Raw genomic sequence first — 27,911 nt, forward strand, 5'->3', positions numbered from 1 at the left:
TAATAATAATAATTTTTATTAAAAGTGATATCTGGGGTCAGAGACGGCGGAGAGAAGGGGAGAGAGGGGGGGAGGAGAGGGGGAGAGGGGAACAGAGAGGAGCAGAAAGAGGGGGGAGAGAGGGAAAGAGAGGGAGGCGGGTCAGAGAGGGAGGGGAGAGGCAGAGAGAAATGGGGAGGGGAGAGGCAGAGAGAAATGGGGAGGAGAGGGGAATAGAGAGGGAGGAGAGAGGGGGATTGAGAGAGGGGGGAAGAAAGAGAGGCGAGGGTAAGAGAGAGAAGAGGGGAAGGAGGGGGAAAGAGGGGAAGAGACAGAGGAGAGAGAGGAAGAAAGAGGGAGCTGGAGGGATGGAGAGGGGGAGAGAGCGCAGAGATGGAAGGATTGAGGAGGAGAGGGAGAAAAAGCATGATGGAGGGAGAGGGGGAGAGAGAGTGATTGAATGAGAGAGAGTGTGAGAGAGGGGAGAGAGAGTGATTGAGCGTGAGAGGGGGAGAGAATGATTCACAGAGAGGGTGAGAGAGAAAGTTGGTAAGATGGAAGCCATACTCTTTAGCTCCCGTCAACATCTCATCTCCTGCAGGTCTGAACTCCTGATCCTCCCTGGGCTCTTCCTAAGACTCTCTGAACCCGTCCACAACTTAGGCGTCAGGTTCAATCCCCAGCTTTCCGTACTACCACACACCCGTTCCCTAACCAGGACTGCTTTCTTCCACTACATCGAATTAACGCCTCCCCCTGTACCTCAAAACCCACCTTCGTCACTTCCCACCTGGACTATTCCAATGCCCTCCTCACTGGTCTCCCCAGCTTCAACATACACAAAATCCGATTCAAAACTCCACTGCCTGGATATCACCTGTGGAAGGGTTGAAGATGAGGAAGAGGGTTTTAAACTCTATCTTCTGGGGGATGGGGGTGATGGGGTCATGGGGACTAGTAAGGGAGAGAACACGAGCTGCAGAATTCTGAACGATCTGCTAATTGTGGAGGGAAGAGTTGGGAAGGCCGACAAGCAGGGGATTGGCGTTGTCAAACTGAGATGTGGTAAATGGCTGAATGAGGGTTTCGGAGGCCTGAGGGGAGAGGGAATGGCAGAGCCGGGGTATGTTGCGGAGGTGGGGAAAGGCAGAGCGGGTTATGGCATGGATATGGGATAGAAAGGACATTTGAGGTGGAGTGTGCAACCATGGATGGTGATGCTGTCAGTGCCTGAGGTGTGGAGGCGCTGACGGGAGCCAATCAGGAGAGCCTCGGACTTGTTGAAGTTCAACTGTAGAAAGTTAGCTCTCATCCAGGACTTGATGTGTGACAGACATTCTGTCAGGACAGCAGTGATCCTAGAGTCGAGGGTGGAGGCAGAGAGATAGAGTTGGGTGTCATCCACATACATATAGAAGTTGACACCATAATGTTACCAAGAGGGAGCATGTACATGTTGAAGAGGAGTCGACCAAGGACAGAGTCCTGAGGAACGCCGCATGAGACGGTGCGGGGGCTGGAGGAGAAGACGTTTGTGGAGACAAAGTGGAGATGGTCTGAAAGGTAGAATTTGAACTAGTCAAGAACAGGACCATGAAGGTTTAGGTGAGAGTAGAGGCGAGTGAGGAAGATAGAATAGTCGACAGTGTCAAAGGGAGCAGTGTGGTCAAGGAGGATGAGGAAATAGATTGAGCCCTGGTCACAGATGGACAAAATGTCATGTGTCATTTTGATTAGGGCAGCACGGAAACCCATTTGGAGGGTTTTGCAAAGGGAATGGCGAGAGAGGAAGGAGCGAAACTGGGAAGCAATGACTTGTTCCAGGAACTTGGAAAGGAAAGCAGATCAGGTAAGCTTGGTGAAAAAAAAATATTGGGAGGCAGCAAAGGATTTGCGACAATTCCATTTTATGTTTCTCTTCTGCTGGTTTCCAAACTAACCCAGAATGATTAGTGAGGGTGATTTATTGAACCAGAAACTGGTTAAGGGAAATCATGAGTCCGGATCATGGCTCTAATCAAATCAAGATTATACCAACCAGCAAACACTAAGTAGCGCCAGCCTTCATATTAGAACATGGGCAAGGGTAAAGGGAATACAGTACAATTAACTTTATACAGCGCCTTTTATGTTGGGAGGACATCTCAAAGGGTTTGACACAGGTGGACCCCACCCAAGCTGGGGGTGACAGCCACAGAGAGTGGGAAAGGAAACGATTACTGAAAGCGAGATCAGACAGATACATTTGAGATATGCCTGTAACTAGGGGAGGGAGGGAGTCGGAGGCACCCTGGGATGGAGTTCCAGAGAGTGGAGGAAGAATGGCTGAAATTCTGTCGTTAGTGGGGTGGACAAACGGGGAAAATGAAGCAGTGTTCACTGAGCAAAGGGAGCAGCCAAACGTATGCACCTTGAGAGAGTGGGTTTATGAAACTCACTTGCAAATGGAATATTTATTTCTTTAGCATTTTTCTAGGACCATTTAATGGCACCTATTTGGTCTTAACATTTGAGGTCATGCAGAAATGTTTTAAAATTCAGGCATAATTTGGAAGCCAGTTCTCTTTAAGAATTGGAACACCTTCCAAATTAAGACTGAGTTCCATGACCCTGTGCAATTTTACATTTTAAGACAAAATAGTATGGCAGATGAATTTCAAACCTCTCAGGTTCTTTTCCTCTTGTGGTAGCGGAACACTGAATTAGAGGAACAAGTCTGAGTGACAGCGACAGCCCTAGGACTCAATTGGGTGATGCGATTTGGCTGAGATTTACAAATTACTCGTCCACTTGTACTAATAGGCATTTTACTCCACATATTCACTGATCAGATCTTTTCCCTCTACAGATTCACTGATTCCTATTAATTTTCAGCACTCCTGAATGTTCCACATTGTTAGCTCTGACATTAAGGTATGGCAGACTCCGCCAGACTACGGCATTACCTCACCCCTCACGCTGCTGAAACCCTAGTTCACGCCTTTGTCACCTCAAGGCTGGACTATGGGAACTCTCTCCTCGCCGGCCTTCCCGCCACCTCCCTCCACAAGCTGCAGGTCATTCAGAACTCTGCAGCTCGTGTACTGTCCCGCACCAGGCTTCGCGACCACATCACTCCCACCCTCGCTCGCCTCCACTGGCTCCCCATCCCCCAGAGGATTGATTTCAAGATCCTCATCCTCACCTACAAGGCCATTCACGGCCTCGCTCCCTCCTACCTCTCCAACCTACTATCCCCCTACCTACCTGCCCGTACCCTCCGTTCCTCTGGCTCTGGTCTGCTCCACGTCCCCCGCCCCAACCGCCCTACCATCGGTGGTCGGGCCTTCAGCCTCTCAGCCCCCAGGCTCTGGAACTCCATCCCCCAGTGCCTTCGCCGCCTCCTCCCTTTCCTCCTTCAAGGCCGGTATCTGGGCCAGTACCAATCATCTCTGCCTGAAAAAGTGTTTTCTACGTTATCCACCACAAAATGTTCCCATGTCGGTGTTTGTCGGAAATGTTTCCAGAATACGTCCTGATGTGGAATTTATTCAAAAGAAATGCTTGACAAATGATATGCTTTAAAGAAAAATTTCTGACAGATTCCCAGAAAGCCTGGTGACAAAGAGATGCCCTCATAAAACAACAACGATCTCCATAGAAACCTATCTACTGCTGTTGAAGGGAACTGTCATGCTCTGAAATTTCTATAGAAAGAAATCTTTCATGGGCTTGAAAACCATCAGTCATAAAGATCACTGCTGAAATTTATTTCACAGACAATGAGCACTTCAGAACAAATTTTCTTTACAAGATTAATTCTAAAGTATGTTTTCCAATACTAGTGTCCCGAGAGCTGTTTGTCATTTGCTGGGGTCTAATTTGCCATGAGTGTGTGTGTCGGGGGGAAGGAAATGTGGCGCGACATGAACTGAATTTGTGTTACGCCAATAAACTACATACTGTACCAGCATTTTGTTGAAGTCAGGAAGGTATTCACTCAACATTAACTGAAATATTGACAAAGCAAAATTTCCATGGATATGATATCGCATGTCGTATACTTCACCTCAGTATTTCTTAATGTGGTTCTTTAATAACTAGTGATATAATCGACCTCCGGGAACTGTGGCTTGGATGTCGCTAGCATCAGAGTGCAGTCTTGTCTCTGAGGCATGGGTCAGTGACATTCTTTCAGTAACAGGAAGGAGCCCTATTGACATGACTTAGCTTCTTTAAAAAACAACTCACAAGAATAAATCTCAAATAATATAACTTATATCTCATTGAAAGGTTCACAGGTATCAAACTAAACTGTGTCTTTGTTCTAACAGTGACTTCCAAGGAGATAACAATCCTTACAGTGAAGGCCAAACCCAAAATGAAGATTGAACATTGGATAAAAAGAACTTGCCAAAAGTGTTTTCCAACTTCAATTCTCTTAGTTGTTTTGTGAAAAGTTAAGAACTTCAGTACAACACAGACTTTCCTTATTGATTCTATGATGGTCAATACTCATGCAAGTTTTAAAGCAAAGCAGCAAAACTCTCTGAAGGGTAGTCAATATTATCACACAATACTGAAAACTTTGTTGGGCCAACACTATGTTATTTCTAATTCTGGTCTTCACCAAAACATCCATGGAAGAGCATCAAAGAGATTTCTTCTCCATTGTGTTTGAATCCTAATTTATTTTTTTCTTTTATCAATGTTTGGATAATTTCCACCCATAGAAGGTAATTCAAATTAACGTAGTGGTTAAAGCACTCGCAAGCGAGAGGACCCATATTCGATTACTGGGCAGGGTGAAACCTTAGACAAGCTTCCTTACTCCACATACCTTTGTTTACCTAGCAGTAAGTAGGAATCCGGTTGCTAGTCGATTGGTGGATTGCTTTTCTGGGGTGTAATCTCTTAAAAAAACATTTGGTTCCTCAAATCCATGACTGTTTGTGAGACACTGCTGTGAGCAATTGCCTGCTGCATTTCACCCACAAAACACAGTCAATTCACTTTTCAGTATACTCTGTGAAGAGCTTTGAGACGTCTCAATGTGAGAAGGCGTTATATCAAATGTAAGGATTATTATCATTATTGTTATCTTCACTCAGGTTTGAGTACAATGGAAGACCCATTCAAGGAAAATTAAACCTTTAAACTCAAAATATGAATCGTGGATTTAAGGAATTTTAGAAATGACAGCAGAGGAGGCCACTTGGCCCAGCAAGCCCATGCTGAATCAAACTCATCCTTGCCTTTGTTCTATACGCGTTTTTATTCTTCCTCTTCAAATACTTCTCCAAGAGCCTTATATGATAAGATAATGTAGCTAACAAAAATAAATTTCAATTATTAGTTATCCTTGCACTTGCATTTGATATAGCGCCTTATCACGTCATCGAGATGTCTCAAAGCGCTTATTCCAAAGCCTTTGATCTATTCTTCCTCTTTGTCTCACAATTTAATGACTTCTAAAGAATACAACAATAATAAAGGGAAGAACAACTTAAAGTGCTTCAAAACATTTCTGGAGAATGTTGTGACTTTGTATTTGTAGGTGAATATGGCAGACAATTTGCACACAGCAGTGTCCCACAAACAGCCTTGAAGTGAATGTCAATTTTATCTGGGCAATAAAGGAGAGAAAATGTACTATTCTTTTTATACTTCATTCATGAGCAGATCTTGTACAAAGGCATAATTCATGCTTCTGATGTATCAAAAGAATGGAGATCATCATTAAACCTTAGGGGGGGGAGGGTGACTGAGGGCAAAGTAAATTTTAACCGGACCTTCGGTTATCTACCCGCATCCCCCTACCAGCGGCGCCATCTTTCCCCCATCCTTTCTGAATTCAACCCCCAGCTTGGGTGCAAACCCTTGATTGTCAAGTGGCTAGGGACATTCTCCTGAAGTGCTATATAAAGGCAATTTGTTGTTAGTTGTTGTTGTAAGTGACCAAATTCACTTCAATGCATGGTCATCAAATGCTGATAACCCTACTTCAGCAGCAACTTGCATTTATACTGCATTTTCCACGTAGAAGAAACACCTAAAGACATTTAACATTTATGATAGGGAGCACCTAGCAGGAGAATGGAGAATTAGGGAAGTTGGGAAAAGCATGTTTTTTTAGGCAAGTTTGGTCAAGCCGAGAGGAAGTGATGGAGAGGTTTGGGAACAAAGTTCCAGGAGGCAGGGGTGGAGTGGCTGAAGTCTTGGCCAACAATTGTGGTAAGGAGAGAGTAAGAAATGAGAAATAGAGGTAATTAGAAGACCCTTATTGTTTTCTCTTGCTGTTCTCATGACAATTCATCCATCGCATCAGGGTTGTGAAATGCCGCAAAGCCCTGTGAAGAGTCATGCTGTGGCACACAGTAGGCAATGCTCCCAACCAGGAAGTCGACATTTCCTCACTAATTGCCAACATTACAAACAGACAAAGTGTCCAATTCACTTCAAGCCCAAAGATTTGGGTTTCATTTATTTAAAGGTTAATGTCGTTGGAGCAAAATAATGAAGATCTTAAGATTCATTTCCATTTCATTTGCAAGCAAAAGTACAAGCCAGACAAGCCAAAAGCTTCAAGTAATATTTGACATTTTTCTAACACCACTGCTCCCTCCCCAGATTAATTAGCTTTCTGGATTACAATTACATATAAAGTACTTGGGATGTCTTCCTGACATGAAAGGCACAAATGTAATTTTGTATTGTAAAGTAGCTGTAAATTCTCCTTAAAAAGTTTATTTACATATAATCTCTTTCAAGGTATGGCTCAAACCCTACCTCTTTGACCATGCTTTTGGTCATCTTTCCCCTCTGATCCCTCTCAGCCTCAGTTCCAGTGCCCAACCTGATTTGTCAATTGTGGCTTTGGGATGTCCTCCTGATGTTAACCCACTATAGAAGTGTGTATTGTATGGTACTGTATATCCCTGAAGCTCAAAAGTGAAACAAATCTGCAATAGATTACGTAATTCTAGACCAGCAGGGGATTCAGACTTAAGGCAATGACTAAAGCATAATACATGAGGGATTACGTGTTCGTAAAGCAAAGAATATTACCACTTTTATGACATCCTAGGGATGTAGCTTAACTACATCCAATGGATCATCTTTCTAATTATATGCACTGTAGATAAGCAACTGGATACAAGCATCACCTCATAAAATTCCCAGGTGAAGTTTGCCTATATTGTGACTCATTTGGATAGCATCTGTATCCCTCTCTCCAGTCTGTGCTTTTTAAAAAAAAAATTAGTGCAATCAATTTGACACCGATATCAGCAATCCACAAAGCAAAGAAGTCATTACTTAAATTCCACTTCATTAATGATTTATTTTTTTATTATTTTACATGGTATTGATATTGATTTCTGAACTCCAAACTATCATTTACATTAAAAACATCAAAAAATTGTCCCTCTGTTTGACAAGCTAGGACCACCCTACCCATTAGGGCTTTAGCTTGCAGGGTTAACAGGAGCTGAGTGGGAAGAATCCTTGCTCTCAGTGACTGGTCTGCCCTTCCAGGTTCTGCTGATGAGCCAGACTGGTTGTGCTGGACTTCCGAGACTGCAACAGTGGCAGACATTCTGTTGCCAAGCATGTTACCTTGGAATGAGTTCAGCTCAAGGAAGACTCCACTTTCCTCCCCCACCCCCTGCCCAGGAGGATACTCACAAGCTGGTCAGAAAACTGTCAGAAGTGCAAATATGCCATAGAGTAAGGCACAAGGATAGGCGACCAACAGCTGCTGTCCCTCCATTGCCAGTGTAGAGATAAACATTTTCGAGGCTGACAGGCTGCACCATCCAATGACAATCAAAGCAAGCGCCGTTCCAATCACTCCCCTGTGTTTAACAAAGCACAGTACGAAAAATGTCATCAGTGTGTTTGCAGTAGCATAAACACTGCACAACGCAACATCTGTGTTGATATATATGTATCACCATTTTGTGTTTGTCAGTAACTTAGTTTCAAAAAATTATAATGACCAGGACTGCACAGGCAACAACAAATCACATTTATATGGCGCCTTTCATGTCAGGTGGACATGAGGCATTGGAGTGTCAAGGGTTTGCACCGAGTTTGGGGTTGGATTCTGGAGGAGTGGGGGGCAAGTGGGGGATGGAGGGGGAGATGACCAAAGGTCCAGTCAAAGAAGAAGGTCTTGAGATGGACCTGGAACAAGCTGAGGGAAGGGGAGAGTTGAAGGGTCTCCGAGATGGAGTTCCAGAGAATGGGAGCAGAAAGACTGCCTATGGTGGGGTGAGCAGGGCAGGGCCCATGAAGCAGGCCACTGGAACTTGATCCTCTGGAGATAGGGAGCTAGTGAAGCCGGGTTGGTGGGGGGTGTGGAATGGGGTTGATAGGCTTGTGGAGCCTAACACAAAACAGGTTCAGATGAAGAGGTCCTTTGAAAATATGGTCAATTTTTTTTCTACTTAGTGAGTGTTGCTGTTACAGGCATGAAGCATGAATATTTATATCTTTTTTGGTCAGCTATGTGTCTAATATGTACAGAAACCCATCACCATGCTTAAGAGTACTCAAACCAAACTGGGAGTTCCACATACGTATGCCACTTACACATGGAAATTTCCCTGTGTCTGGAATGAAATGCGCACTCTCGCTCTGGGGAGATGCACCTTGCTTCCTTAATTCTGGAAAATATTATTAATATTATTTACTGTAGTGTTTGATGTATTTTTGGCATTCTGAATACAGTACTTTTTTGTAAATCATTGCTTTCATTTTAGAGTAAACTAATCCTAAACTATGATTATTTTTTGTTTTGGTTTTATTTTCTTTGCTAACACACATTCCCTTGTGGAGTACACTGGAATCGAGCTCTTTTACAAGGCAATGTTTCATTAATAAAGAAATAAGGTTATGCGACTGCATTAGATTCATCAACTGCAGTAAACTCTGCAATTTAGTGTTGTAGAATGAGCCACAAACTCAATCACATTTAACATTGCCTCATAACATTTGCTTACCTAGCTCTTTGGCATCTTAAAGTCTGCCTCGGATAAAACTACCTATTCAGCCCCATAAGGGTCACCCTACCCTTCTGAACCCCGAGGAAAATATTTTTGAACCGAGTACTTATTTTATCAACTTTGAAAAAATGGTCCCACAAGAATATGAAGCAACAACTTTCAGGACCCAAGTCTACTCCGCAATCAACTGAGCTACCCAGAATATCATTAACACATTTAGATTGGGGAGCTCTGATGGTATAATGCAGAGCTGCAGCTTACAGATCAGGAGCTCGCTGGTTTGAGTCCCAACCAATGCTGGTCTCAGCCATGTTGCATTTGAGGCTCTACCCAGCATGAAGGGTGCTATATAAATGCAAATTGTTGTTGTTGTTGTTAAATTGACCCACCTTCACACATATAGAGAGGACACCAGCTAGGATTCTTGCTCTTGTGCACTCTACAGCACACTCTACTGGTTCTGTGTGGCCAAGCAACCAGGTGAGAAGAGTTCAAGTTTGTCTGAACAGGTTGCATAAACTTGGTCTCTATTCCCTTAATAATAATAATAATAATAATCCTTGCATTTGATATAGCGCTTTTCACGTCGGGAGGACGTCCCAAAGCGCTTCACAGAACACACTGTAAAGTGAATTGACTGTATATTTGTGGGCGAACGCGGCAGCCAATTGCGCACAGCAATGTCCCACAAACAGTCGTAGATTGAAAATGACCAATTTATTATTGTTTTTTTTTGGTTTTGGAGGGATTATTATTAGGCGTGTGGAATAAGGAAACTTGCCCAAGGTTTCGCCCTGCCTGGAATTGAACTCAGGTCTCTCGCTTGCAAAGCGAGTGCTCTAACCACTGAGCTACAGGACTCCCTTGAGTTTAGAAGGTTGACAGTTGATTTGATTGAGGTTTTTAAAATAATAAAGCGATTCGATAGGGTAGATATAGAGAAATTATTTCCTCTGGTGGGGAATCCAGAACAAGGGGGCATAATCTTAAAATTTGAGCGAGGCCATTTAGGAGTGAAATTAGGAAGCAATTTTTGCCCAAAAGGTAGTGGCAATCTAGAATTCTCTACCCCAAAAGGCTGTGGATGCTGGATCCGTTCATATCTTCAAGACGGAAGTAGATAGCTATTTGTTAGGTCAGGATATTAAGGGATATGGGGCAAGGGCAGGTAATTGAGTTGAGGTACAGATCAGCCGTGATCTTATAAAATAGAGGAACAGGCTCGAGGGGCTGAATGGCCTACTCTTGTCTCTATGTTTCTATGTCTGTGATGCCTCTTCAGTTAAGTGATCTGCTGACACTCGCTGACAAGGCTCACAGTGACTATCTGGGTGGGTACTGGAGGGTGGAGCTACACCCAGCAAGAAGGACCAGGAACGGAAAAGCTCAAATCACTGGGGAGAAAATAAGAAATATATTTGGACAAGCTAAACTTCAAAAATTCCGACCAGTTTAAACTTGTAAGACTATTTTGTCTTCAATTTTAAAATCACACAAAATTGTGAAATTCATGAATTCAGTCTTAATATGGAAGCCAGTTTTTTTTGAGAACTGAGGAAAACCAGCTTCTAAATAAAGACTGAAGTTAAGAACTTTCCCTCCACCTTGAAGCTTCCTTGTCCATCTTCGAATTGTACCTAAAGACTTTTTGACTGTGCCTACAATCACCTCCCCTTTCTCCCTGACTCAGCATCAAAATGTTAAGTTTTCCGAGATGCTATCCTGCTTGAAAGAAATTATATAAATGCAAATTGTTATTTCCACAGCACTGTGTGATCCTTAATTTTAAACCAAAATATTCTTACAGGCTAAGATAACGCTGGCATTAAGTGTCTCATGTTTGAACGCAGGCTCCTTAAAAGATTTAATTTACTTGTTCCCATCATCTTTCTCTGAAACGGAACTCATCGTTTCTGTACTCTGATATTTCCAAATTTCAATCATGCTTTTGAGGTAAGAAAGCTCTATCTCACCATGTATATGCGAGGGTGATGTTGACATACAAGGCAATAATTATAATAACAATCCTTGCATTTGAGACGTCTCAAAGTGCTTCACAGAATATACTGTTAAGTGAATTGACAGCATATTTTGTGAGTGAAAGGTGGCAGCCAATTGCGCACAGCAATGTCCCACAAACAGTGGTAGATTGTTTAGTACTGATTGTTATACAGGTTCATTAGAAACGGAAGCTGAGACATGACTAAAGCTCAATATGCTGTGAGCTATTTTAACAAGACACTTGTATTGGTTACTACAAGATGGTGAAGTGAATTATTTAATTCATCTTTAGCACTGACCAAGATCAATGCTTACATCCTTTATAACTTCTCCTTAGGAAAAACGGAAAGTGTCAGAATTCCCTGGAGAAATCCGTAAAGCTTTATCTTTTAAGATGAGGAAATGAATAACTCATTCACTTGCAGACATGGCAGCACTTAATCGGAGAACGTCTGATCACCTCCTTTGAGCAGGCTGTAATGAGGACATGCAATATAGAATATACAGGGAGCTACACAATACCCTACATCCAGCATTAAATCCATTCGCCCACAAAATATACACTTTACTGTATATTCTGTGAAGCGCTTGCAGTTGTCTTGAAGATGTGATAAAGCTCTATATCAAAATGCAAGGATTATTATACTATATATATATATAAATCCATTGCTAGGAATGAAATGTTCATCATTTCACTGTCTCAACAAGTAAAACATATATACTTTCTCATAAACCCAAGATTTGTAGCTCCGGATAGTCTAAACAAAACACTCAATGGAATGCATTCGTGCAGAACAGCCATTTTATTTCACGGACAGTTTAGTGACACATCTGATCCATGGTGATATGGACCCCACATAATAATATATAACACTAATCCTTGCATTTGATCTCAAAGCGCTTCAAACGTGAGTGAAGATTAAATAAATCTTATTTTTTTCATTAACTGAAGCTGATGTGATGCTGTGTTCAAGGAGATCAATTCAATCCCACCCGCCCACTTTATCTCCACAGCCCTTTCAAGCCCCACTTTTGCATATGCCCATCTATTTCCCTCTTGAAAACTACAATGTATTCTGCTTCCAACACCCTTCATGGCAGAGTGTTCCACATCCCAACAACTCTTTGGGTGAAAAAAGTCCTCCTATGTCCTCCTTTCGTGGTACTTTGGCTATCTTGTAAATAGATGCAGTTTGTTAAAATATATTACCAAAGAGGCCTACAGGCCTTTTTTGTAGTGCTAATATTTCCAGCTTATTGGAGTAAAATCCTGAATTAGTCCTCATCAACAGGCGGGCTTCAGAGCATGCTGTTCTATTCAAATTCCATCTTTTCTGAGGCTTCCAACACCAGTGCTTAAATATAATTACTTGCCCTTGGCCAAGCCACAGTTCAGGGAACCACCATGGTGGATTGAGCAGAAGGTAGAATTGGGAACCTGTTACATTGTCAATTCTTTCATTTAGGCTATTTGACTTTTTGGAAAGGTAGAGCACCTAAAGAAACACCGTGCCTTTGGAGCCTGTACTGGGAGCCCTCCTGTTCCTTCTATACATTAATCTCCTGGATTCGCAGACAACACTAAGCTTGATAGAGTATGTGTTTGATAGAGTATGCACATGGGCTGATAACTGGCAAATAAGTTCAGTATAGATAAATGCAAGGTAACACATATAGGAATTAAGAATAGGAAACACACACTCCATGGATGGGAAAGAACTTGCCCAGGAGGAAGCTGAAAGAAATCTTGTAGTTTTAGTTGATTCATCGGTCACCATGTCAAAACAGTATGAGGTAGCAATAAATAAGTCAAACAGGATGCTGCCAAATTGCTAAATCAGCTGCTATACATCAGTTGCCAATTACACATAGCAATGTCCCAGAAATAGCCATGAAACAAGTGACCAATCTTACTTGGATGACCTTGGTCCGTGTAAAGTCTCATCTGAAGCACGGCACCACTGACATTGCAACAACAACAAGATTCCATTTATTGAGCGCCTTTCACGTCAGGAGGACGTCCCAAGGCGCTGTACAGTTGGGTCAGGACCCGAGCAGGGGGGAAATGGTCAGGGTGAGGGGAGGGAAGGGAGGGAGCGAGGAGGGGGTAGAGAGTCGAGAGGGGAGCTGAAGACACGGTCAAAGAGAAAGGTCTTGAGACCGGCCTTGAAGGAGGAAAGGGAGGAGGCGGCGAAGGCACTGGGGGATAGAGTTCCAGAGCCTCGGGGCTGAGAGGCTGAATGCCCGGCCACCGATGGTAGGGTGGTTGGGGCGGGGGATGTGGAGCAGACCGGAGCCAGAGGAACGGAGGGTACGGGCGGGTAGGTAGGGGGATAGTAGGTCGGAGACGTAGGAGGGAGCGAGGCCGTGAATGGCCTTGTAGGTGAGGGTGAGGATCTTGAATTCGATCCTCTGGGGGATGGGGAGCCAGTGGAGGTGAGCGAGGGTGGGAGTGATGTGGTCCGAAGCCTGGTGCGGGACAGTACACGAGCTGCAGAGTTCTGAATGACCTGCAACTTGTGCAACCCCCTAGTGCTACATTGGAGTGTCAGCTTAGACTATATAAATTCAAGGTTGCTCATTCCATGGTAGATATTCCCTCATACCTAATCTTGACTCTGAATAGGCTTCCATTTATTAAGTGCACAAAAAATAATATTTTTATATGCATAAAACATGCATATAACTTATAAATTCTGAATTTAATTTATTTTTGCATTCACTGTACTCTTGATGTTACCTGCATCACATTAGCTGTTACTTTCTGTGAAACAACAGCACATTTTGCCTACAGTTTATAACATTTACAGATCCAATTGATGAAGAGTCTTTCTGCACAATATGCTGCATTGACCTGTGCCCTTTTTCAAACTTGCCTGTTGCAATACCACCAGCTGAGAGCTAGCAGACTTGCCAACATGAGACTAATGTTAGGAGTAGCAATTAGGAACAAGAGCAAAATAGGTGGCAGATGGCAAACACTTTTAAACATAATAGAGTAAAATTAGCAGCATTTCATAACACATTTGATATGATAATTGTAACATCAAATGCATTCTGAAATGCAGCTAATTTACCCCATAGGAGTAATTCTCCTTGCATGTTTCATGTACTTTGGCAAAGTGTGATGTTGATTTTCTGTTTATAAGTACACACTGCCAAGGACACTAAATCTGCTGACCTGCAGAGAATGAAGAGCTCTCACTGGCCAAGGTACAAATTACTGACTTTCAAACCCTCAGAGACTCTGTTTATTTTTAAGAATGACATACGTTAAAATAGAATGGAGTTTTAAACTGAAACAAAGGATTGTGATTCTTGACGAGTTATACATTATAGGTAGAAGAGAATCCTCAAAGCGGGGATGGATTAACGCAAATAGGTAGTGGCCCAACCATATCTTAGATAGTTTTTATATAGTTTAATCCAATAATAAGTAAGTAATGTGCAGATTTGTTTTCTCACGCTCATCATCCACAACATTGCTTACTCCGACAAAAATAAAAAATAATAATTGTTGCATTTGATATAGCACCTTTCATGTCAGGATGTTATCTCAGAGTACTTCATAGGATTTACTGTAAAGTAACTGTGAATTTTGTAGCAAGTATGGTGGCCAGAGTAGACACAAATTCTGTGAAGTTCCACCATGGGAGTCACCCTATAATGCAAATGTTAGGTTCAAGAGAAATCTAGATAGTTCCTTAAGGGAGAGAGGATCAACAACTACAGACAATGAGTTTCATCTGCTATGTGATATTGTTAGCAGTGTAACGGGATAAAGATAATAGTGAGCAATGCTCAGGGCTCAGACCTCTCTGGATAAACTATCTTTCAAATTCGAGAAGGGATTTTCCATTATTTTTATCATGAATTTGACATGTGCTTCTGGGTCAAGCAGCCAGAAAGTTTGCCAGACAGTTATTTCTGTTTCTTAACCTCACTAAGAGAGGACTGAATAGCCAGCACCAGAGGAGATACTTACATGGATTATGGGGGTTGGAATGAGGAGATTTAAGTGCAGACTTAAAGGTACCTTGACCCAACTCTGGAGCTCTACTTTTCTTGTTTTTTCTGGTCTGAATATCTATGTACCTAGGTTCTGCATTTATTACAGTTTAATTTTTGACAGACATGCTTATAATTATCCCTAAACAATTTGAACCATCAATGTCAGCAGTTCGGCAGAGAAGACTTATGCAACATACTTACTGGAGTGAAAAGAGCACTGCACAGCTAGAGAGGATGGTCATTGGAAGGAGACAGTAGCCCAGGACACTGGCCACACAGCCACATGAGACCCCGGTGACACTCATCAGATTGAGTAGAGCATGAACCCCCAAACAGCCAAAGACACTGATTCCATACACGTAGCCAAACTGAACTTTACCAGCCTGTAATAAAAGAAAATTAATTTCTTATAATAAGAGAGAATGGAATGTGATTTAATTCTTCCTTCTTCCTACATTCACTGTTGAGAATAAAATTCAATGCATGCATTGAGAGCTGGTGCAGACTTGATGGGCCAAATGGCCCTCTTCTGACAGGAAACGGCTGAAATTTACAGATTGTAAATTCCTATGATTCTAAAACTCATTTCACCATCATACTCCAATACATTCTTTCCCAAGACCTCAAAACAGCAATGTTAATAATTATCATTCAATTTGATATAGTGACTTTTAACGTTAAAACTTCTCCAAGCTCTTTAGAAGTAATTGCCTTCAAGTGTTTCAACTTTATTTTTCTAGACAAACACAGCAGCCAATTTATGCCGAGTAAAATCCCACAAGCAGAATGACCAATTTATCTACAAGAGTAATGCCTGAGACAATTGGAGAAAGTCCCTTCTATTTTTGAGTAGTCTTATCAGATCCTTAACATTCACCTGAACAGGCAGGTAGGAACCAATTTTAACATCTCATCCAAATTATGGGACCTTCAACAATGCAGTGCTGCCCCAGTAATACACTGGAATATAATCCTTAATTGTGAGTTCAAAGTCCCAATGTTGAACCCACAATCTTCAGACACAGAGGCACAAGTGCTAAAAAGTGAGCCAAGCTGACACTTATCTCCCACACAAGTTTTCTCTTCTTCCCCCAATCTACAGACTTTTAATACTCAAGCTTAAGATCAAGTGTAGTTTCTGTTCACATCAGTTACTACTTGAGCTAGCAATGCTGGAAAAGTTCATCTCCTGTTGAGATTCGCTTGTGTGGGTTACCATGACCGAATCTCACGATAAATGGATATGCGAAGGATTGAGATCCCGGCAATAGCTATGCTTTCAGCCCCCTGTTGGCTTGGGATCAGTATTGCAGCACTTCTGATCTGAGGAGTTTGATCTGCCCTCACAAAGAGGAAGCGGAGATACTGGATCTCAGAGCTCACTTGAGCATTTGGTCATGAGGCTCAGGCTGGACTTGCCCAGCCAGTGAGGCCATCCAGCCACCTGATTTGCTCGGGTGTTCATGAAGACATGGTTCAGATCTGCATTGTCCTTTGACAATTTGGGGCCTAGAAATGTTTTGGGGGGATTGTGGCTTGTCTGTGGGGACAACCCTCATTCCCAAAGTGGAACGTTTCTGTCTAATTTGGTTAATGGGGGTGAGCAGGCGTAACTTTGCTTACCAGTAAAACAAATAAAAATTTAGTGTCTGGAACTATAAGCCTTGGCTCTTCACTAACTTTCTAATGATAGGGAACAGTCATCATGTTCTGATGAACTGGACAATGTTAGTAGCAGAGCAGTTAAAAATGAAGGAGTTAAAAATGATTCCATTCCCAAGCGTCAAATAACATTTCAGATTTGGTGAACACAAGCAGTCAATTCAGTAGAAATATCAACATATAAAAAAAAATTCAAACTAATGGCAATACTGAAAGGGCATGAAATAATAATACTGGATGGTCTATGTTTATTATTAAAGATCAGCAACTGTTATTTTTATCAAATGTAAACCATGATGGTGCACCTCAGTTATTATTACAAATAGTCCCTGGAAAAAAACATGTTCAGGGAACAGCTTATCATTCTGCTCACATTAAAAAGTCTACATTTCTACTGTTTCCTGCAAAAACATAGGCATCAAAATTAATTGTTTTTTTCTGGAAGGAGAGCCTTAGACACATAGTGACTTTTCCACAGCACTAACAAAATAATATTCTGATGATGTTCATAATGAACCAAATAACAGTTTAGTTTTTTAAAAATACTTAAATTGAAGGAAAGAGAATGACATGGCAAGTAAATTACTTTTTGTGACATTTTCATGCAATGACATTTTAACATACCAACAGCAGTGTGACTCCAAATGCGAAACAGAAAACCATTGGTCCTGTTAAATCAGTCTCATTCAGGATGCTGCCATCTGCTGGCTTCATTGGATTCAGAACCGTTAACGTCTTCTGCCAGATGTGATCAAAGTTGATCCCCAGTTCTGTGAAAGAAACCGTCCTGGGTTAGGATTTCACAAGATACAGGTTGGGGTGGGGGGGAGGGGCTACAAGTTGTGAATTTTACCAACCTTGCGGAATTATTACATTTAGTACCTCCAGTCTATTTTATGGGTGTCACACTACACTTTACCGTAAAGCCCGTGAAGCATTTTGAGACATCCTCTCGGGCATGGGAGAGTCTGTAATGGAATCAATGTTCTTTAGAAGGACTTGTGTGTCGGATGGTCGTTTCTTGTGTTATATTTGCTTATATTCCTATGCTTCTCTTTATAGGATGAACTGAGACAAACTATGGCAAGTGAGTTACTTGGAGCTATCTTCCTATATCTCCTACTGTATGAATGTCTTTCTTATTCTTCCTGTATATGTTGTCCCATTCCAATCTCTGTTACTCAACAAATTGTCAAGAATATCGGAATCAAGTCGATCTCTGTGTCGATAGTCTGGTTCCTGAATCAGGGAGCTCTACAAGAGTCCATGGCATCGTTGATGGCAGACCAGCCCCCCTGGTTTATCAACAGGATTTGTAGAGGCAGACCAGTCACTGAGAGCAGGGATTCTTCCCACTCATTTCCTGTTAATTCTGCAAATCAAAGCCCTAGCTATGGTGGTCCTAGTTGGTCAAGCATTGGGAAGCGTTGCAACATAGTGGCAAGCTACACAGTCTTAGCTGGTTAAACTGTTACAGTGCTCCAATGCACATTTGCTCTCACCAATCTTCATGTAATACTTCTCAGGATTAGGTGAGTAGGCTGTATCTCTCTGAGGACAGAAACCATTCTTCCTTTCAGACAAATTAAAATCTCCATGCATATGTGGAACTCTTAGTTTGGTTTTGATACTCTTAAGCCCAATGATTGATTTCTGTGTCTCTTGGATATCTGGCTGACCAAAAAAAAGTTAAAAACGCAAAACATTAAACTTGTGAACATCGCAACTGCAAGAAAAAATTCTCACTTGAGCATTTTGGATGGAGATTGAGAGAGACGCTATAACATTGAGTGAAGCTGTCAATTGTGCAACCTCTTTGAATGCGCATTCTAAATCAGATTGGAGCATTCTTTGTCAGAATAAAGTATAAATGGGAAAAATATAAATGGGTAGGCAATATAAAATGACTGATTGATTGAAAGGTTTAGTGCTGAAAGGCTTGTTATTTTTTAAACAGATTTATCATAGCTTTATATGCATTACTCTGGCTATAATGGCCATGACTTTGAAACTTCAGCTGTGATAATGGAATTGCTCATGCTCTTCTCATTGCTCACTTAAATTATAATATATACGAGTATAATAAAGGTATTGGAAATAAAGATATCATCGTGATCAGACTGTGTAAAGCCTTGGCAAAGTGCTAATCCAGCCATTCAGCAGGTTCAGAGATGATACCCTTTCCTTCAGGTAAGAATAATTGTGTTATGCAAAATATGTTATTAATATGTATACCTCACAAGTGGGCTGACCTGATAGCTTCAGAGTAATGTCATCATGAGGTAAGTTCTTATGAGCACGCTGGTGGGGTATTAATCAATGGTCTGTGGATAGCCATCGTGTGATTTACTTATATCACACATTAGATAATAATTCAGTGAAGAATTGAGAACTAGCAATGAGCTAAAGGTGAAAAAGAGATGGCGTCTTGGTGCACTCTAATCCTCTGTCATTTGGTTTGATTCAGTTGGAGATAGGGTGAGTGCTAACTTATCTGTTATTGTGGGTTCACAATGTTTTAATTTTCAAAGTTCCTTTTAGTTTCCAAGAAAAAAAAGGTGGAATAATTGATGTGATGTTCTGGCAGCTCCATGAAATGTGGAAAAGTATTTGATGTAAAAGTCGATAATTGCAGCACAATTCAACAGCTGATTATCAATCATTAAAACTGCAGTTATTGTGGCAATCATTAACCCTTTAGTGTGGACATCATCCTGTACCAGCCTCACTGGGAGCAACGACTCAGGATTGACCAGAGTTAGACCTAACAAGTCTTGATTTCCATGGCTCAGTAACAAACTAGGCAATGCATTTACCAATTGAGCCAAATGTGAAGCTGTGGACACTTTTCCTTTAACAAATGAACACCCTTCAGGGTGAGATGATTCCGCCCCCCACCTCAGACCCTCTGTTATACATAAAGCCTTGTTCCGGAGCATAGCCAGAATTCTTTGCCTAGAGGAGCGAACATTTCTTTACATGGGGAATGAACAGCTGGAATGGGTTATCAGGAAGGATGGTTGAGACTTAGACATTAGACTCGTTTAAGAAAACGTTGATACTGTCACAGAAAGCTGGTGGGATAGATATTTTGTACGGTAAAGGTGACTGAACCTCTTTTGATAGTTTTATGAACTCAGCTCCCAATATTGTGTGACTGGCCCTTAATATTAACATTAAAATGTGCCTCTTGAATGCCCAAGAATCTTTTCAAAGTATGTGGTACTGTACTGGGACGATGGTAGTGTGGAATTCTAGGCTGAGATTAATTGACTATAGAACTTTCTTCACTGAAACCTGTCTGTGATATTGTGACTATATACACAAGAGTCAGCTGAGAAGCCATGGATATCCCTGCATATATAGTACTGTACTCCATGTATCCAGTTATTTAGACTTATTTCTAAGCAGAAATTGAGATTCTCCCTGGACAGGAAGCTTCCTTATTTTCATCTTCATCAAGCAGCTGATAGGCACAGCAAAAGGTAATTGCCTGAACAGCATCTATTATGGTGCTTGGAGCTAACTGACATAGACCAATGTCAAACAATTAGATAGAAATGCAAAATCCATACAATAAAAGCTTGCTCACAGTTACTTATGGAAAAATTCCAATCCCAAAGGGCTGCAAAAGTTATTCTATGGTCAATGTTTTGCTTTCCAACATTTTACTTGTGTTATATGGCTGAGAAAGGGCCCAAAAGCAAAAAGTCGTCTGTGGATGCCAACTGGAAGTTGCTATAGGCAAAGTGACTTTGTTTTTGCAAATATTTCATCTTCAACCTCAATATCTGTGGCAGCATAAATTTGCCACTGTAGCATGATTGATGTGCCTCAGCAAAGAAACAGAAATGAGAAGCTGTATTACTCCAAGAATACATTTAAGAACTTTAACCATTATAATTAACAGACAGGAATATTTTAGAATGCATCAGCAAATTAAGACAAATGATAAATGTTTAATACAGCTGGATGGGGTTATAAGATGGTTGTACTCTCACATCTGGGTCAGAAGATTGTGGGTTCAAATTCCAAGTCAGAACTTAGAGTTCACATTCTAGGCTGATACTCCAATGCAGTGTTGGGAGAGTGCTGCATTGACAGAGTTTCTGTCCTCAGATGAGACCTCAATGTCTCATTAATTTCTCATCTGCCTGATCAGTTGGATATTAAAGAACCCATGACACTATTCGACAAGAGAAAGGAGTTTCTCACAGTGTTCCAGTGAGCAATCCTCCAGTTAAATTGCTCATTTACCTTTGGGCTCGTTGTGAGGCATTGCTGCATCCAAATTGGCTGCTGTATTTGCCCACAAATACTTTGGGCAATGGCTGTGGATTTGTAGCAGAATACAGAAAACATGTGAAGCCCCTTTGAGACATTTTGACATGATAAGTTGCTATATAAAAAATAGTCAAATTCCACATTACAGTTCAGGTTCAAGTAATCCAATAGCTGAATAGCCTGTGCTTCTTTAGTAATTTGGTCTGGCTGACGTACCATTGTAAAGTGCTTCGAGATGTTATTTCATGTGAAGGGCATGATATAAGTGCAAGTTTATCAGCTGCAAATACTTTGGTAACAATTTGGAAAATAGTGGAAAATACATTATTGGTATACAGAATAAACTCAAAGTACTAGCACACCTCTTCCTGCTTAAGATCAGCAATCATTCATGTGGTTTGGTTACATATTCACTATGTACCTTCTAGAAGTGGCGGTTCATCATCAAAATCAGCATCGACTGGGGAAGAGGAGCCAAAGGGGATATAGGTTGCAGATGGCTGTAAGATGTTGCCTGCATAGAACTGTGAAGTGTGCATCATTTCTGAAGGTGCAAAGATTTGACGTTGTGAGTAATCGTTTTCAGAATCACTGTAAGATGCATAAAAAATTAGTCCTTATTTTAATAAAAGAAAACCATCTAATAACTAATCAAACAGGCAGAAGAGGCTTCTTTACCTAAACTGCTCATTTCTGATCTTGTGACTGTACCCAAAGCTCACCAGTGAGTCCTACTTCATGGGTTCACTTGGTTAGACTTTTAGACCTGAAATGTCATCTAGTAATTTTAATTTAGAAGCCAATTCATTTTAAACACTGTAGACATTTGACTTCCAAATGAAGTTTGGAATCAAGAATTTTCATCAAGGCTCAATTATGATAATTCGCTCCTCATTGGCCTTCCCAACGCTTCCCTTCACAAGCTGCAGATCATCCAAAGCTACCAGGCTCCATGACCCCACTCCACTGGCTCCCCATCCCTCAGAGGATCGAGTTCAAGATCCTCGTCCTCACTTTCAAGGCCATCCATGGCCTTGTGCCCTCCTACCTCTCTGACCTGCTAACCCCTACCAACCTGCCCGTTCCCTCCGTTCAGCAGGCTCCAGCCTGCTCCATGTCTCCCGCCCGACCCGCCCTACCATCGGTGGACGGGCTTTCAGCCTCTCTGCCTCCACACTGTGGAACTCCATCCCACAGTCCCTTTACCTCACTTCCTCCCTCGCATCCTTCAAAGTCGGTCTCAAGACCCTCCTCTTCGATCGTAGCTTTGATCGCCCTCCCACCTCTCTGCCTTCCCTCACCCCTACCCCACCTCTCCCCCATGCTCGGGTCCTGACCCATGACTGTCCAGTGCCTTGGGACGTTCTCCTGATGTGAAAGACCCTCTATAAATGTAATTTTGTTCTTGTTGTTTCAACAATTCTATACTTTTTACATTCTTACATTTTAAGGCAAAATAGTGCTTCAGGTTAAAACTAGGTGAAATTTTGAGCCCTTTTCAGTAGGTGGTTGGTAAACATCAAATAAAGAAAGCACGTACCTATTTGGATCAGGATTACTATCATCTCTGTAGACATAAGTTTGATCCTGATCCTTAATATCATAGTTTGATTGGTAAAAATCTGAATCAATCCGTTCAAAAGCAGACATTCTGATAGAATCCTGGAAAGCAATAATAAAATAAATGATTAACTTATTTTGTCATGTGCCAACAGCTCATCTTGGTGGTGTTGTGATCAGAAGTGAATTATTAAAAAAATGTTTTACTTAAGTTGGGTATGCTTAGGCTTGTCAAGCTGAACTGCAAAATTACGATCTTGATCATAAATGTTGTTTTGATTAAGTGAAGGTTGCTTATGCTTGTTAGCAGATGTCGAGATAATGTCAGTATGCTGTGTAATATATTGTGAAGCGTTAACTTGCCTAAGAAAGATAAAATGAATTTCTGATTGCAACTGTAGTTTGTGATATTGGCAATTAATTGCTGCTATACAGTTCTGTATTGTCTTGATCAGAGTCATTTAAAACAATCAAGTGGGTGAGAAAGTGCTGACCTGCAGTAATCAGCCTGAAGTAAAGAACTATGACATAAAGAAGTGTAGCTGAGCTACAATTCAGTGCTGGCTGAACAGGGTGATTCGTTCCTGGCACACACTGCCTTGTGTTTGATTTGAATATAGCTAGTGGCAGAAAGGAGTGCTTTAAAAGACTCCTGAAATATGACTCATTGAAATATGGCTTAGCTCAGCTGGTTTCACTCTCACCTGTGAGTCAGAAGAATGTAGGTTAAAATCCCATACTGGATCTTGAGCTCCTAGCTAGATTAACATTTCTATACGGTAAAGGGTGAGTGCTGCATTGTCGGAGGTGTTTAGTTTGAATGAGATATTGCAAAGAAGTCCTGTCTACCTGTTCAGATGTCAAAGTTCCAGTGACATTATTCAAAGAGAAGGGAGTTTCTAATAGTGACCTGGTCAACAATGCTCCAGATTAATTGGTCAACATGCCTTGTTGAAAAGTCTGAAAGTTAAAGTGCTTTCTTTTTTTGGCCCTTAATGACTTTCAATACTGCATTTAACTCAACACGTGTAGTTTGTAAATACCACGTTTTAGACCCCATTTTCTCCTGTAAATCTCAGTGTGCCTAGAAGATCAGGTTATGACATGTGACATGAAAACATGTGATATGAGCACGTGTTTCTGCCAAGGCTGCTATGACCAAGGTCATATGCTGTCATTTACAAGGTCTACCAAATAAAGACACAGTGTAGAAAGCTTGTAGCTTCACAAGCATCAGTCTCTTACCAGAAAATCAGAATCATACTGCATCAGAAACATTTTTACAATTGATATAGGGCCTTTCACAATGGATGTCTCAACTTAATGGATGTTGAACCTCATTGGATATTTAACTATAAAGTGTATTGATTATGTATTTTGTAGACAAACAGCCAATTTACTAAAAGCAATGTCCCGCAAACAACCAATGCAGCACCAAAGCATCTTTTCAGACACCAAAATATTGTTTTTCCTTTGTACATGTGCGCATCGTACATCTCCTTAGGACGTCCTCCCCATATGAAAGGCTCTATACAAATATAATTTTGTACTGTATCGTCATGATTAAGAAAAATTCAAAAGTCAACATAAGAGAATTTTATACATTTAGTACTGTTGCTCTATAGTACTTTGCATGAAAGATAAACTGCTACATGTTTGATCAACAATATAACGAACTGTATTATGAGATTTTAATTATACGTACCTCAAATAAACGAAAAGACTGAATACCAAAGAAGTGATGCCGCCTTTAGACAGTTTTAACAAAACAAAATGTCAAGCAGGGCTTAAGCACAACTTGAGGCAAGAAGGCTGCTCAACGCTATTTATAAAGCTCTAAATGTGCAGTGTAGAGATAGCTCTACTAAATATAACACTGACACAGACTGGCATGCTTTAATATTCACTGTTACATTTTTCCAACTTAGTCACTCGACTTATTTCACACTATAAACCTGAATAATGTAACAAGCACTGTTTGTATTTATCTGCCAACCAGTAGCATTATAAGGGGTGAATAGTAAGGAGTGGGATGCGATAATTATTACCACTGATGACCATCGCAATGTGGGACATTTTACTGTTGGACATGTCCCAGTGAGAACTGCTGCAGGGTAACCCCTCCTTTCATTCCAATAGTTTTGGTCAAAGGCTGGTTGCTGCTATTGCTGGATGGCAAAACATTATTTGAAGTTCTATAAACACAGACAGAAAGCAAAGTGTTCACAACATAACACAATTAGTTTCCCTCCTTCAGGAGTTATTGCTTTAAGTTAAACAGACAGCATCCCTGAGCTGTCTGACCACATTCACCCATCTGGTTAATTCTTTCCAGGCTTCTCTTCTGACATCTCTTTTGTAACGTGACCATCTGTACCAAAAGGTTGTGCTTGAAGCTTCTGGAAGTTCTACAGAGCTAATTATTTGCGTGTAGCTGTGTTCAAATTGGCTGCTGTGTTTGCTGACAAATACACAATCACAACACTTGACAGTACTTAACTGTAAAGCACTTTAAGCCATTTCAACAGTTTAAACACTATATCAAATGCAAAGATTATTAATTTTGAAATCAGTTAATCGCAAGTATTTAGCTTGTTAATGTTAATTTTTTTAATACTGCAGTGATTTACTGCATCATTGTGCCGTGACTTACTTTGCTCACAATTATTCTTGTATTTTAATCTTTCACATGAAAGGACATTGCTTCCAATGTGCCTGGTTATGGTCTGGTGTCAACAACTAAGATGAAAGTGTCAGAAAGGAAACTATACTTACTAATTCTAGTATTATGTGGTGGAAATCTGTCAAAAGTACTTACAATGGCATTAAATGTTGGTTTTGGAACAGTGAAAGATGCTAATATTTCCCACAAAATATACAGTCAATTCATTTTATAGTATCTTCTGTGAAGTGCTTTGAGACCTCTCAAAGACATGATAAGGCACTATATCAAATGCAAGGATTATTATTATTTTATTATTGAGATAGTTAACCTTTTAGGTAACTTGTTTATTGGACTGCTTGGTGACATGCCAAGAAGTATACTGTAGGCTAAAAAATACATAATAGAGAAATAAGATAAGTCGAAAAGTGTTTAGCAGATGTGAAGCTTATGTTTTAATAGGAAAGTAAGGCTGATGGAGGTGAGGAATCCACAGTCTTGAGTTTTCTGGGAAAGAATCTATTTATAAAAAGAGACTGATGAGTTTTGGTTTCAATGTTGGGAGAAAGAAGAGAATGTGGAAGAAAATATTGAAGTTTGTGAAGAAAGGTTGGTGAAATAATGACCATTGTAGTATCATTAAAATAGGCAAAAGAGGAAATAGTTGTAATAAAGAGGGAGAAAGGGTGAAACCAGAAGTGAAGGAAATCTTACCTATCAGACAAGTCTTCTTATGCAATGTCCAGTTGTTTGTCAAGTTTGTTTATTGAAAGTCTTATAATTGTACAAACCAGAGGTCCAAAGTTCCTAATAGTGTTCGTCCTATGTCCAAGTCTATAGTCAAAAACTGCATAAAACTACATTTCATTTGGCCAGTGATTTAGCACTCTTGACACTTATTCTCTCCTTGTAGGTCCTGATTCTCAGCAGTGGTCCACACATAGCAATTGAAACGTGAGGTTTAGCAATACAAGACTCAATCCTTTCTCTGGCCTCACACACCACTATATAGTTTCCAGTGACTTGCTGTGATTTTTCTTTTTGACTAATACATACGTACTTTTCAATTCAGATGATTAAACAAACTACATTTGGTCTAGGCAGCTGTGGTGCAAAATCATTAATAGCAGTCATACATATTGAATATTGTATTTACTGTCGTCTGCTGTTCAAACATAATAAAGCTGTGCCTACAATTCAATGGAATATAAAAACATGCACTTACATAGATATGTCTTTCATGGAAATTTGGATGACAATTTCAAAACACTTCACAAGGATAATGGGGAGCAGGAAGAAATGCAGTTTGGGACGAATTACAGCCCATAGAACGTGGAGTTTAGGAGAGCAGAGAGAATTGAAGAAATCTATCCTTGAGGTTACAAACGCATAGATGAGAGTTGTGGCTGCAAAGGTGGTGAGATATATCTGTGGGTTGAACAATAGGCAGTGTAGAAAGTAGAAATTAAGGGTGTGGACCAAAGTACAGTCAGAGATGATGTTTAGAGCTTTGAAGCCATGAAAAGAAGGAGCAAGGCAAAAAGAGTTGAGGCATTGTGAGAGTTGGGCTATCATGTCTTAAGACTTAGCTACTGATGATGGGATGGAGAACCAGGAATGAGCTGTACACCATTCAGAAGAGCTGAGGGTAGATGCCATTTGGATTAAGGATTGAATTCAGCCTGAGGGATTTGTCATTGTTCATCTGGATTTGCTTTTATGCTTAAATCATGCAAATGTTTTGGCGTGTCAGCCAAGTGTATAACGCAAGCTTCATAAAATAGAAGCTTGCTTAAGAGTATCCAAACCAAGTTGAGAGTTCCACATCTGTATGCCACCTACACATGAGAATTTCTCTGTATCTGGAATGGAAGGTAGACTCTCCATGGTGCGGTGCACACAATTGCATAATTTCAAGACTATTAGGAGCTGGTTGGTCTTGGGAATCCCATGGGGTACTGCAGGAGTTTAACCAGCTTGCCATTGAGAGCAGTCTGGCAAGCTTCCCGCTGCTTGTTCAGCAAGGACCATCCTACCCGTTAAGGCTCTTGGGTTGCAGAGTTAACAGTAGCAGAGTTGAAGAATCATACCTCCAAGTCCTGCCGATGAGCCAGGCTGATGGCTGTTCTGTCATCAGCAGTGTTCTGGAGTATTGCAGATCCACCTGACACGAACTGGATACCAAAACTGATTCAGAGGATGACACGATCCTGACAATCTGTAACTAAGCACGTCACCTTGGAGCCAGGTCAGTTCCAAGGCTTACCTCCTCCAGAGGATGGAGTAATATGAAGGCTGAATTTGAGGTTTGTGTTAGCTCATTATCTATTTTGTGAAACATATGACTACTTTCAGAAACCTTATATCGCATAATTAACTTGTGATTTTGTTGGTGCTTAGTTGTATGTATGCAGAACTTCTAGTTGTTTGTCCTATATAGTTGTTTATCCTCTTAAATGTGATTTGTGATGGATTCTACCAAAGAAATTCATGAGAGTTTTCTCTTTGTACAATAGAAGTTGAAATCCAAAAGCACACACCAATGAAACTCCCCACCTGAAATACCTTTTTCAGATACAGATTGAACTGTGAATTTCCATCATTTTTTATTTTTATTTCACATTTCCAGCATCAGAATGCTGGCACTAGTAACACATCATTATATTCTTGTAATATTTAGGAATGCTGAAATTGTAAGTATAAAACTCTGAAATGCCTAACAGCTAATTTGTACTGTTGAAAATGATTTCAAATCACTTCAGTAG

At 40.9% G+C, this 27,911-nt stretch overlaps 1 protein-coding gene across 1 annotated transcript; it reads right to left on the reverse strand.

The window, feature by feature from the left end:
- Positions 1-7,469: 7,469 nt before the first annotated feature.
- LOC103178131 (protein YIPF5) lies at positions 7,470-24,409 on the reverse strand. Its single transcript, XM_007892701.2, has 6 exons — positions 24,190-24,409; positions 22,465-22,586; positions 21,346-21,515; positions 17,265-17,410; positions 15,180-15,361; positions 7,470-7,814 (listed from the first exon to the last, which is right to left on the reverse strand). Exons 2-6 carry the CDS (start codon positions 22,572-22,574, stop codon positions 7,652-7,654), a joined length of 771 nt encoding a protein of 256 aa, XP_007890892.1. The 5' UTR covers positions 22,575-22,586; positions 24,190-24,409; the 3' UTR covers positions 7,470-7,651.
- Between the last annotated feature and the right edge of the window lie 3,502 nt (positions 24,410-27,911).

Source organism: Callorhinchus milii, unplaced genomic scaffold, assembly GCF_018977255.1.
Source record: "Callorhinchus milii isolate IMCB2004 unplaced genomic scaffold, IMCB_Cmil_1.0 Scaffold1, whole genome shotgun sequence".
Taxonomy (NCBI): Eukaryota; Metazoa; Chordata; class Chondrichthyes; order Chimaeriformes; family Callorhinchidae; genus Callorhinchus; species Callorhinchus milii.

Bases quoted from the DNA above. Each gene is read 5' to 3' on its own strand.
- LOC103178131 (XM_007892701.2), bottom strand. From the start codon at position 22,574: ATGTCTGCTTTTGAACGGATTGATTCAGATTTTTACCAATCAAACTAT. The intron at 17,411-21,345 runs GTACATAGTGAA...TTTCTTTCACAG, and splicing joins TGAACCGCCACTTCTAGAAG to AACTGGGGATCAACTTTGAT. The intron at 15,362-17,264 runs GTATGTTAAAAT...CTTTTATTACAG, and splicing joins TTGGAGTCACACTGCTGTTG to GCTGGTAAAGTTCAGTTTGG.